The sequence below is a fragment of the Australozyma saopauloensis genome, chromosome 1, assembly GCF_035610405.1.
Source record: "Australozyma saopauloensis chromosome 1, complete sequence".
Classification (NCBI taxonomy): domain Eukaryota; kingdom Fungi; phylum Ascomycota; class Pichiomycetes; order Serinales; family Metschnikowiaceae; genus Australozyma; species Australozyma saopauloensis.
The window spans coordinates 222,194-236,777 of record NC_086131.1 but is presented as its reverse complement, the minus strand read 5'-3'; the positions used below and the strand labels follow the sequence as shown (position 1 = coordinate 236,777).

The following is a 14,584-nucleotide window of genomic DNA, read 5'->3' as shown; positions in this document are numbered from 1 at the left end:
GGGGGAGATCTGGCAGCTTGCAGACAGCACCAACATGGGCTTTTTGTCCCAGTTCGGCTTCTGCTTCGCAATGCGTTTGATTGGATACACCCAATCCGGCCAGTATCCGACTGCCCAGCTCGCAGAAACGCCTGGGCCTTTACCGAAATTCTCTGGGTTGGCTCCTCCAGGCCAATTGGTGCCCCAGGGAACCAGTAGCTCGTTCTTGCAATCGCAACCTTCCTCTACCGTTCCACAAAGCACGCCAGCGCAACAAGCCCCAAGACAGGAGCCAATCTCGCCAGTCTCGCCAGCAGACTATGAACGGTTCTCTCAAATGTTTGTTCGGACCACAGGTTCTAAATCAACTCCCTTGGATGGTAATGCCGCCAAAGACATCTTGACGAAGGCCAAGTTGCCAACTGTCACCCTAGGCCAAATTTGGAGTCTTGTAGACATCCAAAATAAGGGGCAGCTTGACTTGCCTGCCTTCGTTATGGCAATGCACCTTATCCATGGCTTGTTGAGTGGAGCTCTCAAGCAATTACCACCATTCTTGCCTGACCATTTGTGGAAGTCAGTTAATCCACCTGAACAACAGGCAACTCCTGCGACTCCATCCTATGTTCCCCAGCCTGCTCCTGTTAAGACTGAGGTTCCAGAAAACCAAGAGTGGTCTGTGACTCCTCTTCAAAAGCAACAATTCGACTCCATCTTCGACAGCTTAGATACAGCAAAAACAGGTTCTTTGGGCCCTGATCAGGTCGCTAGCTTCCTCAAGACTTCTCGTTTGGACCAGCAGGACTTGGCCACCATTTGGGACCTTTCGGATGTCAATAACACCGGAACCTTCGAGAAGATCGAATTTTCAATTGCATTGTTTTTGGTTAATAGAAAGCGCGCCGGTATGCCTTTGCCAAATGTTGTTCCCCATTCTTTGATCTCATCGCTTCAGGAGCGCGCTACACCAAAGGATATTCAAACTGCTCCTTCGGCTTCTGTATCATCACCTGCCGCTTCAGCCGCTCCTATTGCTCCTGCCCCAGACAAAAAATCATCTGCAATCGATGATTTGGCGGACGTCTTTGGAAGTCTGACTCCAGCAGCTCCTGTTCAGTCACCTCTTATCCAAAAGAGAGCTTCTTTACAGCAGAGAGTAAGCAGTAGCGATTTGCACTATTCAAAAGAACCACCAAAGATGAAGTCACAGTTGACATCTTCGTTCGCACCAACTTCTGACTTTGGTAAGTCTTTGATGGCACTGCAGCCATCTGTGACTTCCCCCAGTCTTATTGGTGAAGATGTTTCTCCTCCATTACCAAATCAAGTCAACAGCGATACTCAGGTCGCAAAGACTACAGTTGATGCTTCAATTCTGCAAACTGCTTCTCCAGCTACTCAAAAGCCTCCATCATTGACTTCTTGGGGCTCGCAGGTCGACTACGAGGCTTTAAGAAATGTTCCCGCTCCACCTAGAAGTCGGGCTTCGATGATACAGGCACCTCTGCAAACCAGTCCAGCTACAGGATACTTTCCTCAAGCTGATTTACCTCGTTCGTTTTCTCAGCAGGACAACAATGATTTGTTGGCAGACACAGAAATTGCCGGTAAATTATCTGACGCCAACACTGATATCGCCAATATTTCAAACCAGGTAAAGTCGTTAACAACCCAGACTTCTAATCTCCACGAGAAAAAGGTCCGTGCTGAGCAAGAACTTGCACGAATTTTGAATTTGAAAGAAGATATCGATGCTAAGTTGAAGTTATTGCGAACTTCTTACGCGAATGAGGTGAAACAAGTTGAACAGGTTGAGTCAACATTGTCAACAGCAAAAGAAGAGACTGAAGCATTGCGTTCTGAAGCATCAATTGCTGAAGCTAAACTCAATCACTTGTCTGGTGAACTTCATGAAAAGCAGCTTGCAGTTGAAGAACATCAGAAAATCAATTCAGTCTTGAGAGAGAAATTGGGCAATGTCAATGCTGAGATTGCCGAATTGTCTAAACAGCTCGAAAGTAAAGCGAGCGAGAGTGTGAGATTAGAAAATGAAGCCAATGTTCGTAAATCGCAACACCAGGTTGCATTGGTGAAAATCGAGGAGCTCAAACAACAATTGATTGAGGTTGATGAAAAGAATGGCCAGCTTAGTAAACAAATCGAACATGCACAGCATGAAGAAGCCAAGGCCATCAAAGATGCTGAAGAGGCTCAAGCTGCGGTAAAGGCAGCGGAATTGAAAAGTGCATCCTTGAAAGCGGAGGCAGAGAAGCTCAAGTCCAAGAAGTCTTCTTCCGCTGGCATTGCCGGTATTGCCGGTGCCGCAGGTGTCGCCATTCTAGGCGCCGCAGGTGCCGTTGGACTTGCTGCGTCTCACAAAACCGACGAAAAACTTGAGGAGAGTAAGCAAGTATCAAATGCAACATCTGCTGATACACCTGCAGAAAACCTCCAAGATGTGAGAAAGGAAGCCCAGATTGTTCCTGGTTCTTACGTTGAGGAGACTGTCTCAGAGCAAAATGCCGAGCCTGAGGAAGTTACCGAGTCTGATGTTGTCGAACCTTCGAACAACTCTGATGAGCCAACTCTTCAGCAAGGGGTACCACCCGTATCTTCTCTCGTTGACGAAGTCGTGGAGCATCCTGCTCAGGATATGACTGGTCTTGATAACCTTGAGGAAGTTCGCAGAAAGAGCATCGACTTCGAACCTCCAACAGAATACGAACAAGAAGACCTCGAGAACCAGAATGAGAAATTTGTTGGCATGACAAATGATTTTGATAACTTCGGTAGTGTTGTCCAAGCTTCTACCAACTCCTATAAACCAACTGAGGGCGGTGACACTGTCGAAACACCAGTGACCTCTCCAAATGTTTCCGAGTATCGCTTCCAACCATCCAACGTTGTTGGTGGTATGGTCGGTATGCCTGGTGTCTTGGTGGGAGTTCAAAGAACAGACTCTTTGACTTCTAGTATCCAGAACAACCCATCAATGTCAGTTCGGGATGATAACATCGACGAGGTTAGCGATAGAGATGCTTTGGATGAGGTTGTCTTACCCCAAGACCAACCAGAGGTAAAAGCTGGCACTGAGGGTGACAGATCATCTCTGGGCGTCGGACTGTTTGAATTGGTTAATTCAGAAGATGCAAAGGATCATTTGTCAGATACACCAGTGCATCCACTTTCTCAAAGCTTCAAGTTGCCTCATGGGCTGGGTCAACAAGAGGAAGAGTTCCCACCCATCAGGGAACTTGATCTCGATGAAAGTTCTTCTGATGATGAGCAAAGCTTGAGTGAAAAGTTTGATGATGCCGTGGCAGAGGTAGGCCAATACAAAGCCTCTTCCCAAGAATTTGATGGCGACTTTGACGACCTCCGCCCCGCTATTGCAGAACCAGTCACCAAGACTAATGGAGGTGATGATATATTTGGAGATGAGTTCGATGATTTAGAAGTGGCAGAGGATGATATCGAGGACGATATTGATCCGGTCGACATATCAATCACGGATCACTTCACAGATGTAGATCCATCTGGTGCACAAAATCAGATCGATTTCAGTTCTGTTAGCCAGAATCCCCAACCAGTCGACAACAAAAACGACGAGTGGGAACAATTATTCGCAGGCTTTGGAAATGCGGCACCACTACCAGAAACCTCTAATTCTCCACCCACATCTGCAAATCACGATGTTGCCATTGCTGAGTTGATGGGAATGGGCTTTGACAGAAAGGATGTCGAAACCGCCCTTGAGAAAGAACAATGGGATGTTGAGGCAGCTACTAACTATTTGCTTGACCATGCCTGATGGCATCATGATGCTGTGTATTTTTTGTACCAATCCATATTACAATTCAGATTTTACATGTTATCCAAAGCAGTGTATCAATTGTGTATCTTTTTTTATTTATAGCCTGGAAGTCGTTCACAAACTTCATTATACAGATCTTAAGATATCATATAACATTCAAAATACTATTTTATTCAGGGAGATTCTAGTGTGACGTTCAAGTCGATAACTTTTGAAATTGCTGGCTCAATTCTTCGTCTGGAATATTCAAGTCGGCCAAATTCTCCACTGGTCTTTCTGCCTGCGGAGTGATTCTGAAGGCGTGTCTTGAAACTGGCTCATCCCAATCAATGACAGCAGAATGCACAAGTCTTCTGTTGTCCCATACAACAACCGATCCTGGTTCCCATTTTGCTCTCAATTGCAAGTCCTGAGCCAGCTCGATGTGGGTGTACAAGAAATTCAACAAATAATCCGATTCGTCTTCCTTCAACTCGATAATCTTTCTTGAAAATGGTCTGTTCAAGAAGATGTTTTTCTTGCCGGTGACAGGGTGAGTTCTAATCAAGGGGTGAATGTGCGATACAGGCGCTCTTCTCTCAACACCACCGAGAGACCGGGAGTTCAGTGCTTGTTCTCCAGAAGAGTGGAGGACATGCAAATTCAGCAACCGTTTTTGGAACTCGGGCGACAATCTGTTGTAGGCTTCTTCAGTGTCAGCGAAAATAGTATCTCCGCCAGCGTCAGGGCCCTCTAAAACAGAGAAAAAGGTAACACCGGGAGGTTGAAGTTCGTAAGAAACGTCCGAATGCCATTGGATAGCCGACGTTTTGGTCGAGAAAATTCTCTCAAACTCATTTGGGTCTGCTCTACGGTAGCAGATATGAAGCTCAGGGTGATTGCGAGGAGCACCAGAGGTTGGATGAATATGAAGTCTACCGAAATGGCGGCCATAGTCGACAGCAAATTGAGGGCCATATTTAGCAAAGTCCTGCTCTCTAAATACAACCACACCTCTTTGTGCGACCAAAAGCGCCAACTCGTCTTTTCCCTGGTTATCCAATTGAGACAATTGCACGCCAACAATTTCGGTTCCGAATTTTGGGGTAATACGCTTGACTACTTGCAGTCCGTCCTTTGGCAAGAGGTTTGGAAGCTTTGGGTTAGCCTTTTTGCCTGGATCCTCATGTTTGAAAAACTCAAGTGGAGGGTACTTCTCGTTCGGGTTCCAAGTGGGCAAAAAGTCAGGGTACAAGGCGTTTTTTGTGTTCTTTTCATTCACTGTGAGGAGCCCGTCCCTAGTAATTTGATCAGTTGCTTTGTTGAAGTGGGTGTCGTAGTCGCCAGAAGGCACTTTAAGAACTGGAGCCATGCTTTATATTTTGGATGATGTGAATTGGAAATTGGAGAGAAAAGTCAGATATGGCTTATATATTCAGCTCAAATGCTTAGACTATTCCTCGTTACGGGGGATCTCGTGATTGCATCCATTTTCTCATTTGTAAGTGAAGCCTCACTCCACAGTATTTGCAGCCACAGTTGAGACTGGCTGCAAATTTGACGTAGAGATAAGATGCTGTGCAGGTGTGGCTAAAATCACAACATTCACTGATTCCCCTCAGAGAATAGGGGAAGGTATACATTAATTAATGGGGTGATTTGAGGCGATAGCGTGACAAATTCTGTTTTCTTTGCAGCCGAGTAATTTTGATTCTGGTGATGTTTCTCGGAGTTCTTGACGCATAGTACGCACTATGATGTCAAGGTGAATGTTTCGAAAGGTACCTTTTTAGCAAAGAGAATACAATTAATGCGCTAGTGCCCGGTTTTGTGAAAGGCCTTTGGATTTGCTGGCAGGATGTGAAACGTCTAGTTGGACATTGCTTATCGTATAATGGAGGAGTGGATTCAGAAACCACTCTGCAACAGTTCCAGCCAAGCAATGATTAATCTTTCAATGAATGAGCCCCTCCAAAATTTTGATTGGCTCATAAGTTCTTCGAATTATCTGTTTTTCAATTTTGCTTTCTTTTTTTTTTCTTATTTTTCCTTTTTCTATTTTTTATATGTATTTTTGGCTGATTCATGAGTCGCGGCATTCTCAAGCACAGACGCCTAATTGCCCCACAAAAACCCTGAGTCGCAGTGAAAAATTTCCAGGAGGCGCGTGGACTGTTAGTGACAATGTAAAAATACGTAGTCGACTCAAAACATTACATTTCGTTTCACAATCAATCGTCTAATTTAAGATTAAATCTACAACTCCATGCCGTTATCAAACATAAATATTCATTGTACCATATCCTAAACCCATACCATTAAATAGATAGTCTCTAGACCTGCTAGACACCTCACTTCGAAGCAATTTGACACAAGACCCGGTCCTTGTCAAAAGACGTCACAACAAACAGCGACGCCGTGGTCTTGGCCTTGGTGGCGCGAGGCTGTTTGCTCACTTTGCCGAAGGTCATGGTAGACAACATACCCTTCATAAGCTTCTCGTGGGTCTCCTCCACAGTGATGAGCTTGGGCGAAGACAATGGAGAGGGATATGCACTAGCACCTTTGCTGGGCTGAGTAGGCTTCTTCTCTTGTAGTCTTTGTTCTGCATTCTCGCAGGTAGTTGGAGGTTCAGTAGGCAGAACGTGGGCACTGACACTGGCATTTGAAGTAGCACTAGAAGTGGCAGAAGATGGCCAACAACAATCCAAGAAATTGCGGATGCAAGCCTGACATTTGCCGTCGATTTTGTTCTCGTCACACTTCTTTTTCCTGCTTCTGCATGTCAAGCAACCGCTCTTTGTTCTTTTTTTAACCGCGCCTGGTTGTTTGGCAGCCTTGGTCTTGCTTCTGAGGGTCTCTTTGGGATCCGACAAGTCTAGCACTTGCTGATAACTTCTGTAATCCATGTTTTTCGTGAAATAAAGAGTGGTAAGTATTTTTGCTACTAGTCATATTTTTTTTTTTTCAGTTTGTGGAGTGATGAAACAATGCTTCCAGAAGGGGCAACCGACAGAGAAAGGTGCGCGAAACGGTATGCAAAGCCGAATTGAGGTTGGCCTCTCGCACTGTAGTTCTGTTTTGGGCGCCTGTGCAAAGAGCCGTTTGTCGAAAACGGCAGCATACGCCGGTAAGCGCGCACTCGCAGTTACTGCATTTGTGCTAGGGTAAGTGACACAGCTGGGGTCAATGTGACTATTCAGTGGTACAAATTGAGTCATTGAATAAGGTGTAATATTTGTTTTGTGGGAAACATTCACCATTTTTTTATTATTCTTTTCTATTCTGTTTCTATTCTTTTCCTTTCTTTTTATTTTATTTCTCTTTTTTTTCTCGTTCTCTGAGGAAACATCTTGGTATTGAAACATAGATTTCGACAGTAGACGTTCACTCCAGTAGACTTTGAAGCATTCACTAACAAATTTTAAATTGATTATTTGGCAGTGAACTAGATCCTTTCGTAAAATTTAGGTTCTCTAATACTGATAGACTATTTGGGCCTTCATATCTATGTGGAGTGATAGCTTCACCAACCAAGCAAACATCTAATACCTTTCTTTCGTTTTCTCATAGAATACAATTATAAATTTTCAAATGTTCTCTCATCAATGATTACTCTCGTTTTTCCCCCATACGCTACATGTCTTTGTTTACAGCAGTTCTTTTTCTATCTACCTACTAACGTCATCCTCAACTCATATACTACTCCAAGTAAAAAGCCCTTCTCTTCACCAAAACGTCCAAAGTATTGAGGTCAACCCAATACCATCAAAATGCAGGGGATTGGAACGGCGTCCAAGCCGTTTTTCTATGTACATTTACATCCCTAGATCCTATGTCTGTCGTTCTTAGCAACATGGAAAGGAGACCAGATACCTCTGACCGACTCGTTGTTTGAAAGCACCTTGTGGTTGAATTTGAATGGCTCGTTGCCGCTTCTGTGCATGTACTCTTGAAGCTTTCTAGCTACATCTCCAACCTTTAAGTTTCTGACGTCAACGGCTTGTTTCTGGCCGTTGGCATAGTGAAATGTGAAAGTTGGGTGTCCGCCCTTGGACAAAATCTCAAACATAACGTCTTTGTTGTTTTGGGCGAATCTATCGACAAGCTTATTGGGATGAGTTAAGAAGTCACGGACTCCCTGAGAGGAGCCACCCCAGTTACAGTATTGGAGAGACACTTTATAGCATGGTCTTACAAACGAAGAGACACCGTTTCTGGGTATGGAAACTTTGGGTATGGCCTTGACAGGCATTTTGTGTTACTTGAGGTGGTGTAAGTAGAAATCTTTACTGTGGTCGTGCGTGTGCTGAAAAATATCTGACAGCCTGGGTGGATGTGGACAAATTCAAGGTCTTAAAGACGCTATAATCTTTTCCAAATTGAATTCATTTATTTTTTTCAATTGATGTATAATGTTTGCTTGCGTTCATTTATTTTTTCTCTTCCCGCTGGGGGAGCCGTCAACATCTATTTCTGGGGAGACGACCAGTGAGAGCTTCTGCTACATCTCATGCATTTCAAAAAACCGAATTATGTTGAATTAATCTAAAGTAAAATCTATTAACCGTAATTTCTCCGTATTATACATTTGGGTAATTGTTTCGGAAACGACTGGTATGCGTTGAGATACGAGTGTATGCAAAAATGAAGTGAAAATTAGTTGCGAAGAGCATCCTCGTTGATGGCCTCTTCAACAAATTGCTTTTGGTTGACGCCGTTTGGCACCTTCAAGAACTTGTTTCTCCAGAATCCGTCCGTTCCAATGACCTCCTCAACCTGCAAAGTGTAGCCGCCCAACTTAGGCAAGAGCTTAGCCCAGAACAAGAAGTAGATTGCACCAATTGCAAAGATACCCCATGTGACCACAGGAGCAGTATAGTATGGCATCTTATTGTAAACAGATTGGGAGCCAGTTGGTGGGATGTATGGAGCAACGACCAAGTAAAGCGAGCTCAAAACGAAGAAGATTACAACAAGGAAATGGGTCTGGATAGGAGGACTCCATTGAATTCTGCCTTTGCTCTTCTTCCATTTCAAATAAAGCAAGCCAATACCGACGAAAGTATTGACGATGTTCAATGGATAAGAAATCAAGTTCAAAATGAAGTTGTAAGCGTCTCCAGGAGGAGGAGCGAGAATGGTAATAACACACACAATATAGTGCTGGAACAAGCCTGCAGCAGGCGAGTTGAAAGGTTTCGAAGAAGCGAAAAATTTTGAGAAGGGCAAAGATCCCTCACGACCCAATTGCTGGATGATTCTACCTTGCGCAAATGTGACGGCCAAAACGTTACCCAAAGTCGACAAAGCAACCAAGACAGAAGCAGCCTTCTCACCTTTATCACCGAAAACGAACTTGAAAAAGGTAGCGGCAACGATACGCTGGGAAGTACGGATGTCTGCGGCAGGAACGACAGCGAAGTAGGCAATGTTAACGAAAATGTAGAGCACAGTGATACCCAACAACGCGGTTGGGGCAGCGATCTTCAACACTCTAACTGGGTTCTTAATCTCACCCAAAGCATAGTTGGCGTTGGAGTAACCAATGTAAGACCAAATGACGTTATACAAAGCGTTGACAACACCAAAACCAGTTGGAGCCTCACCTGCAAAGGCATGAGAGAAGTTGTCGGGCTTTTGGAAATTGTTGATCTTGATACCGCCCGCGAGGGCCACCCATCCCGTTACCGAGATGAATACGATGACCACAATCTTGATCATTCCCAAAACGTTCGACAACATCAATCCAGACTTGACGTGGAGAGAGTTGATCAAAAAGGCAAAGGTGATCACACCCACACCAATTGCACGAGAGTTCCATTGGGTCACCTCCTTGCCGGCGGCATTCAATAAGAACTCACCAGTGACAATGGAGTTACCGGCGGCCCAACCCAAGAAGAACACATACGAGCCGTACATGGCAGTCACCAAGAACTTTGGTTTGGTGTAGATATATTCGAGATAATTTTTCTCACCACCATTTCTTGGAATGGCTGATCCCAACTCCATATACGTCAAGAGACCAGTGAAGGCGATAAGGGCACCCACCACCCAGAGGATCAAGGACGTACCAACGGAACCGGAAAGAATCAAAATCGTACTGGGAGTCGAGAACACACCAGCACCAATAATTCTGTTTGCAATCAAGAAGATCGCCGAGATGACACCGATCTTCTTTGTGTTCTGGTCAATGTTCACCACAGCGACGCCAGATGCCTGGTCATCGTCTGTGGATCCTGGGAAGTCCAGCTCATCAGCGTAGGCTGAATCTATCTTTTTCTCTTCGTAAGACATGTTGTAGAAAGAAAAGAAGTATGAGGTGACAAAAAAATTAGCTCAGCATATATTTGCTAGCCTAATTACTTTCCTGCGTTGCCACGGCCCGGAAGCGGTTACCTTTTTATACTGCAATGAATAGTCTTTCACGGCAAACTGAGACGTCGCATGTATGCGAAAAAAGAAAGAAAGGCGATGGGGCATGCGTACTGCAGACAGCCCGAAAGAACTCTTGATCCACCATGTTTAAGGGCGTCAGTTCGCCATATACGGATAGCGGACTGCAGACACTAACGGTTGCAAAACTCCGTCACCGCATGTTCCGGTACATGGCCAGGGCACTTCTGTTTGCCAGTTCGGCCACAGTATGTGGATACAACTCCGGCAGTGCTACACTTGTGCCAATGATTGGATGCAAGCTTTGACAGGCCGACGATTCTGCGCGGCGGCGTTTAGACTGAGCTTTTTTCCGGGGAAAATTGTATTTGAAAATATTGCCTATGATTGGACTTCTCGCTGGGCCCTGCCTGCAACCGAACACTTAGGAGGGTCTCACCATTGAGGTGACTTCACGTGACAGGCCCAATGCCTTTCCTAAAGTGTGGTGGCTGCTACTGTCAGTGAAAACGGTGGAAGCTTTAAGCAGCCGTGCGCCTCTTTCGTTTGAGCCACACAATGGGAGAAGTGTCTTGATATCGATCCGAATTCTTGGTAAATTTCTATTTGCTATGTAGATATGCTAATTTTAGACTTCACGTAGACCCTTTTAGAGTAACTTCTGGATTTGATCTCTAGCCTTGTTCAAGCTCTCCTCAGATCCAACAAAGTACACATAGTCGCGGTATTTGTGAGAGTCGCGTGGGACGACAATGAAACACCCGGTGCTGTCTCTGATCTTCTTGATCTTAGATCCGCGGGCACCCACAATCTTTGGGAAGTGGTCCGATGGGGTCAGAGAGTAGAGCCAAGCAGCAGTTGTGGCGTTTTTGGCTTGCTCCAATCTACTTTCAATGACCTTGGCGGCGGCCTTGGTGTCTTCATCAGAACCAATCAATCTCCAAGGAATCACATCATCGTTGTCGCTCGTAATCTCGAAAGTGGCAGTGGTGAATTTGGTGGCTTCATCGCCGCCAAGAGCCTCGGCGGGCGGAGCAGGTGGAATGGCATCCATAGCCTTGTTGGCCTTTCTGTTGAGGTTTCCGTGGGAGACCTCGACATTGTGGTTTTGTCTCAACAAGGCGAAAAGAGATCCCTTGTCACTGACCAAGGCATGGTATGATAAAGGAATGTCGATGCTCATGTTCCAGTTGTCTTTAGTAAGCTCTTCAATCTTAACCTTCAATTTTTCAATCTTCTCTGGTAAACCGATCAATTTAATTGTGGTAGAGTTGTCGTCTGCCTTTGGAATGACCAATTGGACACCAAACTCTTCTTCCAATTGGCGACGGACAGAACCAAAGCTTCCAACGAGGAGTCTCTGCTTCTCCTTGGCCAACTCGTAAGTTTCAGTAACAGCGGCCTCTTTCTCAGCAACCAAAGCCTCGATTTCCTTCATCAATTTTTCAACAATGGTCTTGTCACCCTCGAAGACGATTTCATCGGAGTCTGATCCATTGGAAGGAACAGTAACCAATCTAGCGTATTGCTGTCTGGGCAACAGGTCTCCACCGGCATTGGTGATCATGGCTCTCAAGGTCGAGCCACTTTGACCAACGATGTCACGAATGTATTTACGGTTCACCTTGAGTGTGGTGTTGATTGTGTTTTCGATCTCCTCGATGATGCTCTTGACTCTTTGAGTGGCATCTTGCAAACCTGCTTTAGAACCAGTGATGTCGACCTCGGCAAATTCAGCATCTTCTTTTCTGTCACGGAAAAGAAGCTCAGCACCGGTGGCATCGGAGATGTCCTTGATGTTCTCACCGTTTCTACCAATGACTCTACCGATTGCGGCCTTTGGAATTTGAAGAGTAGCTTTGAAGCCATTTTCCTTCTCAAATTGGTACAATTGCATCAATTCTTCTTGTGCCTTAGCAACATTACGAGAAAGTCCACGAATGACGACTTCGTTAGCACTTTGAGGAGCATCGGAATAGTTGCTACCATTCTCCGAAGGGAATCTGATTATAACGCTGTACTTCTCGCGCAAACGGTTCACGTAAGAGAAAGCAGGTCCCATGATTCTTCTATGGTATTGACTCTCAATTCTCAATCTGACAAGAGTGTCATCTGCCAACTTCTTAGCTGAAGCTGCCAACTTGGCCTTAGCTGCCTGAGCGTTTCTCTTAAGACCCTTAATAGTGATTTCAGAGGTAATCAGCTTATCAGTCTTGTCCAAGTCCTTGCTCTCATCAGCGACATCGAGATCCACACCAAACTCATCCTGAATAGCTTTCAAGTTAGCACCTCCCTTACCGATGATTCTGGCCAAAACGAAAGCTGGAACATTCACTGTAGTAGTGTAGCCACCAGTAGCGCTGAATTCAGATACCTCGGCTAAGATTTCTTCGAATTCTTTCTTCATTTTAGCAACTTCATCCTTGAAGCCCTTAATGTAGACTTCATCGGCAGAAGAGCCTGTACCGTTGGAGTGCAACTTAATGCTGATAGTGTTGTGTTCAACAGAGTTCAAGAGAGCCTTGAGGGTAGAGCCGTTAGGGCCGGAAAGATGCTTCTGGTTTGCGGATGGAATCAGGAGAACCTCAGACACCAAACCTTCTTGCAAAGAACGGAATGGGTTGAGTGCTCTGTCAGCCTCGATCAAGACATCACTAGACAGCTCTACAAAGTCGTCAAAGTCATCGCCAGTCTCAGCTTCACTTGCATCGAACAAAGTGATTCTGTTATTGAGAGTGACATACTTGACGCCGCTGAAAGCATCAAGAACCTCGGTGGCGGCTTTGATGAAGAAAGAGTCAATGTCTTCCACGACCTTTGTGGAAGAAGGAGAGATAGCATTGACAGCAGACACGACGGCACGACGAGAGTTCTTAATGGCCTCGGCCTCATCAGCCTTGACAACGATATCAACTGGGATCAGAGTGTTACCTTCAACGCACAAGGCGGAGTCAGAAGGTGCGTTGATCTTGACGCCATTCTCAGATGCAATTCTGTCAAAGACACCGTACTTGTTCAACATGCTGGCAACAGCACGAACGTGGGCCAAGTTACCCTTATGGGCCTTAGACATTTCCAAAGACTCAACCTTGTATTGAGAAGTGGTCAATCTAGCCTTCTCCTTGGCGGAGGCAAGCTTCAGTCTGTCACCAATAAATTGGACTTCACCCTCGCCATCAGCAGGAATCTTGATGTAGACATTGTCCTCTTCCAAGATCTGCTCAACAGGCAAGAATTGGTGCTTGACCTTTGGAATGTTAACAGACTCAGTGACCAAGTTGCCTTCCAAAGCGGTAAGAGCTTGGTTGAGATCCTCTCTAGCAGAAAGAAGAGCCTCTCTCTCACCCAGAATGATAACTGAGTTCGAGGCCGAGTTGAAGGGAGGAACAGTGATGTCAATACCAGAGTACTTGGCGGCAATAGAGTTTGCAATGGAAGTAACAAAAGGCTTAACGTTGGCGCTGACTACAATCTTAGTTTGAGCATTCTTGGTTTCCTCTCTAACAATGGCCATGATAAGACTCTTGGCCAACTTACAGCTCTCAGCGTCACCCTCAAGAGCAACGTTGACAGTTTGCGAGAAGAGATCATCGTCGTCATCGGCATCAGGGCTGACAGATCTGTCGGAATTGCCGATCTCGATCTTGACCTCTGTTTGCTGAATGATAGGCTTCAAGTTACGACCCTGAGCACCAATGACCTTGGATCTGACCTTGGCAGGGATGGCAAACGAGGTAACAATGGGCTTGGACAACTTTTTGATGACCAATCTCTTGGCCTGCTTGACTTGCTCGGGCTTACCACTAATCAAAAACGTTCTCTTCTTGGTATGTTGAGACGAGGTACATTCGATACCAGCACCGGTGGTGGCCTTAATCGAGGTCAAAATTTTCACAAACTCTGGTCTGGCAACGTTGAGCTGATCCTCAGCACCCAAAGAGAAGGCCTCTTGCACAGTAGAGGTCTTCAATTTGGCGCTCTGACCAGTGCTTCTGAATGCAGACGCAGAGGGCACAGGAGACGAACCGTTCAGGTTAGGACCCCACGATGAAGAAGAAGAGTGGCCATTGGCAGGCTTAGCGCTACCACCCAAAACAGGGAAGGCGTTCTCGTCGTTAATGGAACGAACCTTTGGAGCCTTGGTTTCGGACACAGTCAGCAGCACTGGCTTGGGCGCGTCGTTTTGCTGCGACAAGTCAATGCCGTTGATACGGGCAGCGATGATTTCAGCAGGAGTAGCCATTGGAACAGAAAAATAACAGTTTACAAGGGAAGTACAGGGGGGACAATGCTTATAAGAAGCAGCGGGGGAAGCTAACTACGAAAGAGAGCTAGAGTACAGGGATTTGAAGACCGAAAAGGTAGAGCGAATCTCTGTTCTTTTATAGGCCGACGGGGAGTGGGGAGAGGGGAGAG

General features: G+C 45.6%; 6 protein-coding genes across 6 annotated transcripts; 1 reads left to right on the top strand and 5 right to left on the bottom strand.

Annotated features, from left to right (window-relative positions):
• Window positions 1-34: 34 nt before the first annotated feature.
• Window positions 35-3,790, top strand: PUMCH_000115 (uncharacterized protein; the record flags this gene model as incomplete). Its single annotated transcript, XM_063019211.1, has 1 exon — window positions 35-3,790. One exon carries the CDS (start codon window positions 35-37, stop codon window positions 3,788-3,790), a length of 3,756 nt encoding a protein of 1,251 aa, XP_062875281.1.
• Window positions 3,791-3,989: 199 nt separating this feature from the next.
• On the bottom strand, window positions 3,990-5,144 carry PUMCH_000114 (uncharacterized protein; the record flags this gene model as incomplete). The annotated part of the gene is made up of 1 exon (XM_063019210.1): window positions 3,990-5,144. The coding sequence occupies one exon, from the start codon at window positions 5,142-5,144 to the stop codon at window positions 3,990-3,992; it is 1,155 nt and encodes a 384-aa protein (XP_062875280.1).
• A 979-nt stretch (window positions 5,145-6,123) lies between these two features.
• Window positions 6,124-6,681, bottom strand: PUMCH_000113 (uncharacterized protein; the record flags this gene model as incomplete). Its single annotated transcript, XM_063019209.1, has 1 exon — window positions 6,124-6,681. One exon carries the CDS (start codon window positions 6,679-6,681, stop codon window positions 6,124-6,126), a length of 558 nt encoding a protein of 185 aa, XP_062875279.1.
• A 917-nt stretch (window positions 6,682-7,598) lies between these two features.
• PUMCH_000112 (uncharacterized protein) lies at window positions 7,599-8,027 on the bottom strand (the record flags this gene model as incomplete). Its single annotated transcript, XM_063019208.1, has 1 exon — window positions 7,599-8,027. One exon carries the CDS (start codon window positions 8,025-8,027, stop codon window positions 7,599-7,601), a length of 429 nt encoding a protein of 142 aa, XP_062875278.1.
• Window positions 8,028-8,431: 404 nt separating this feature from the next.
• On the bottom strand, window positions 8,432-10,069 carry PUMCH_000111 (uncharacterized protein; the record flags this gene model as incomplete). Its single annotated transcript, XM_063019207.1, has 1 exon — window positions 8,432-10,069. The coding sequence occupies one exon, from the start codon at window positions 10,067-10,069 to the stop codon at window positions 8,432-8,434; it is 1,638 nt and encodes a 545-aa protein (XP_062875277.1).
• A 748-nt stretch (window positions 10,070-10,817) lies between these two features.
• Window positions 10,818-14,411, bottom strand: PUMCH_000110 (uncharacterized protein; the record flags this gene model as incomplete). Its single annotated transcript, XM_063019206.1, has 1 exon — window positions 10,818-14,411. The coding sequence occupies one exon, from the start codon at window positions 14,409-14,411 to the stop codon at window positions 10,818-10,820; it is 3,594 nt and encodes a 1,197-aa protein (XP_062875276.1).
• Window positions 14,412-14,584: the final 173 nt, after the last annotated feature.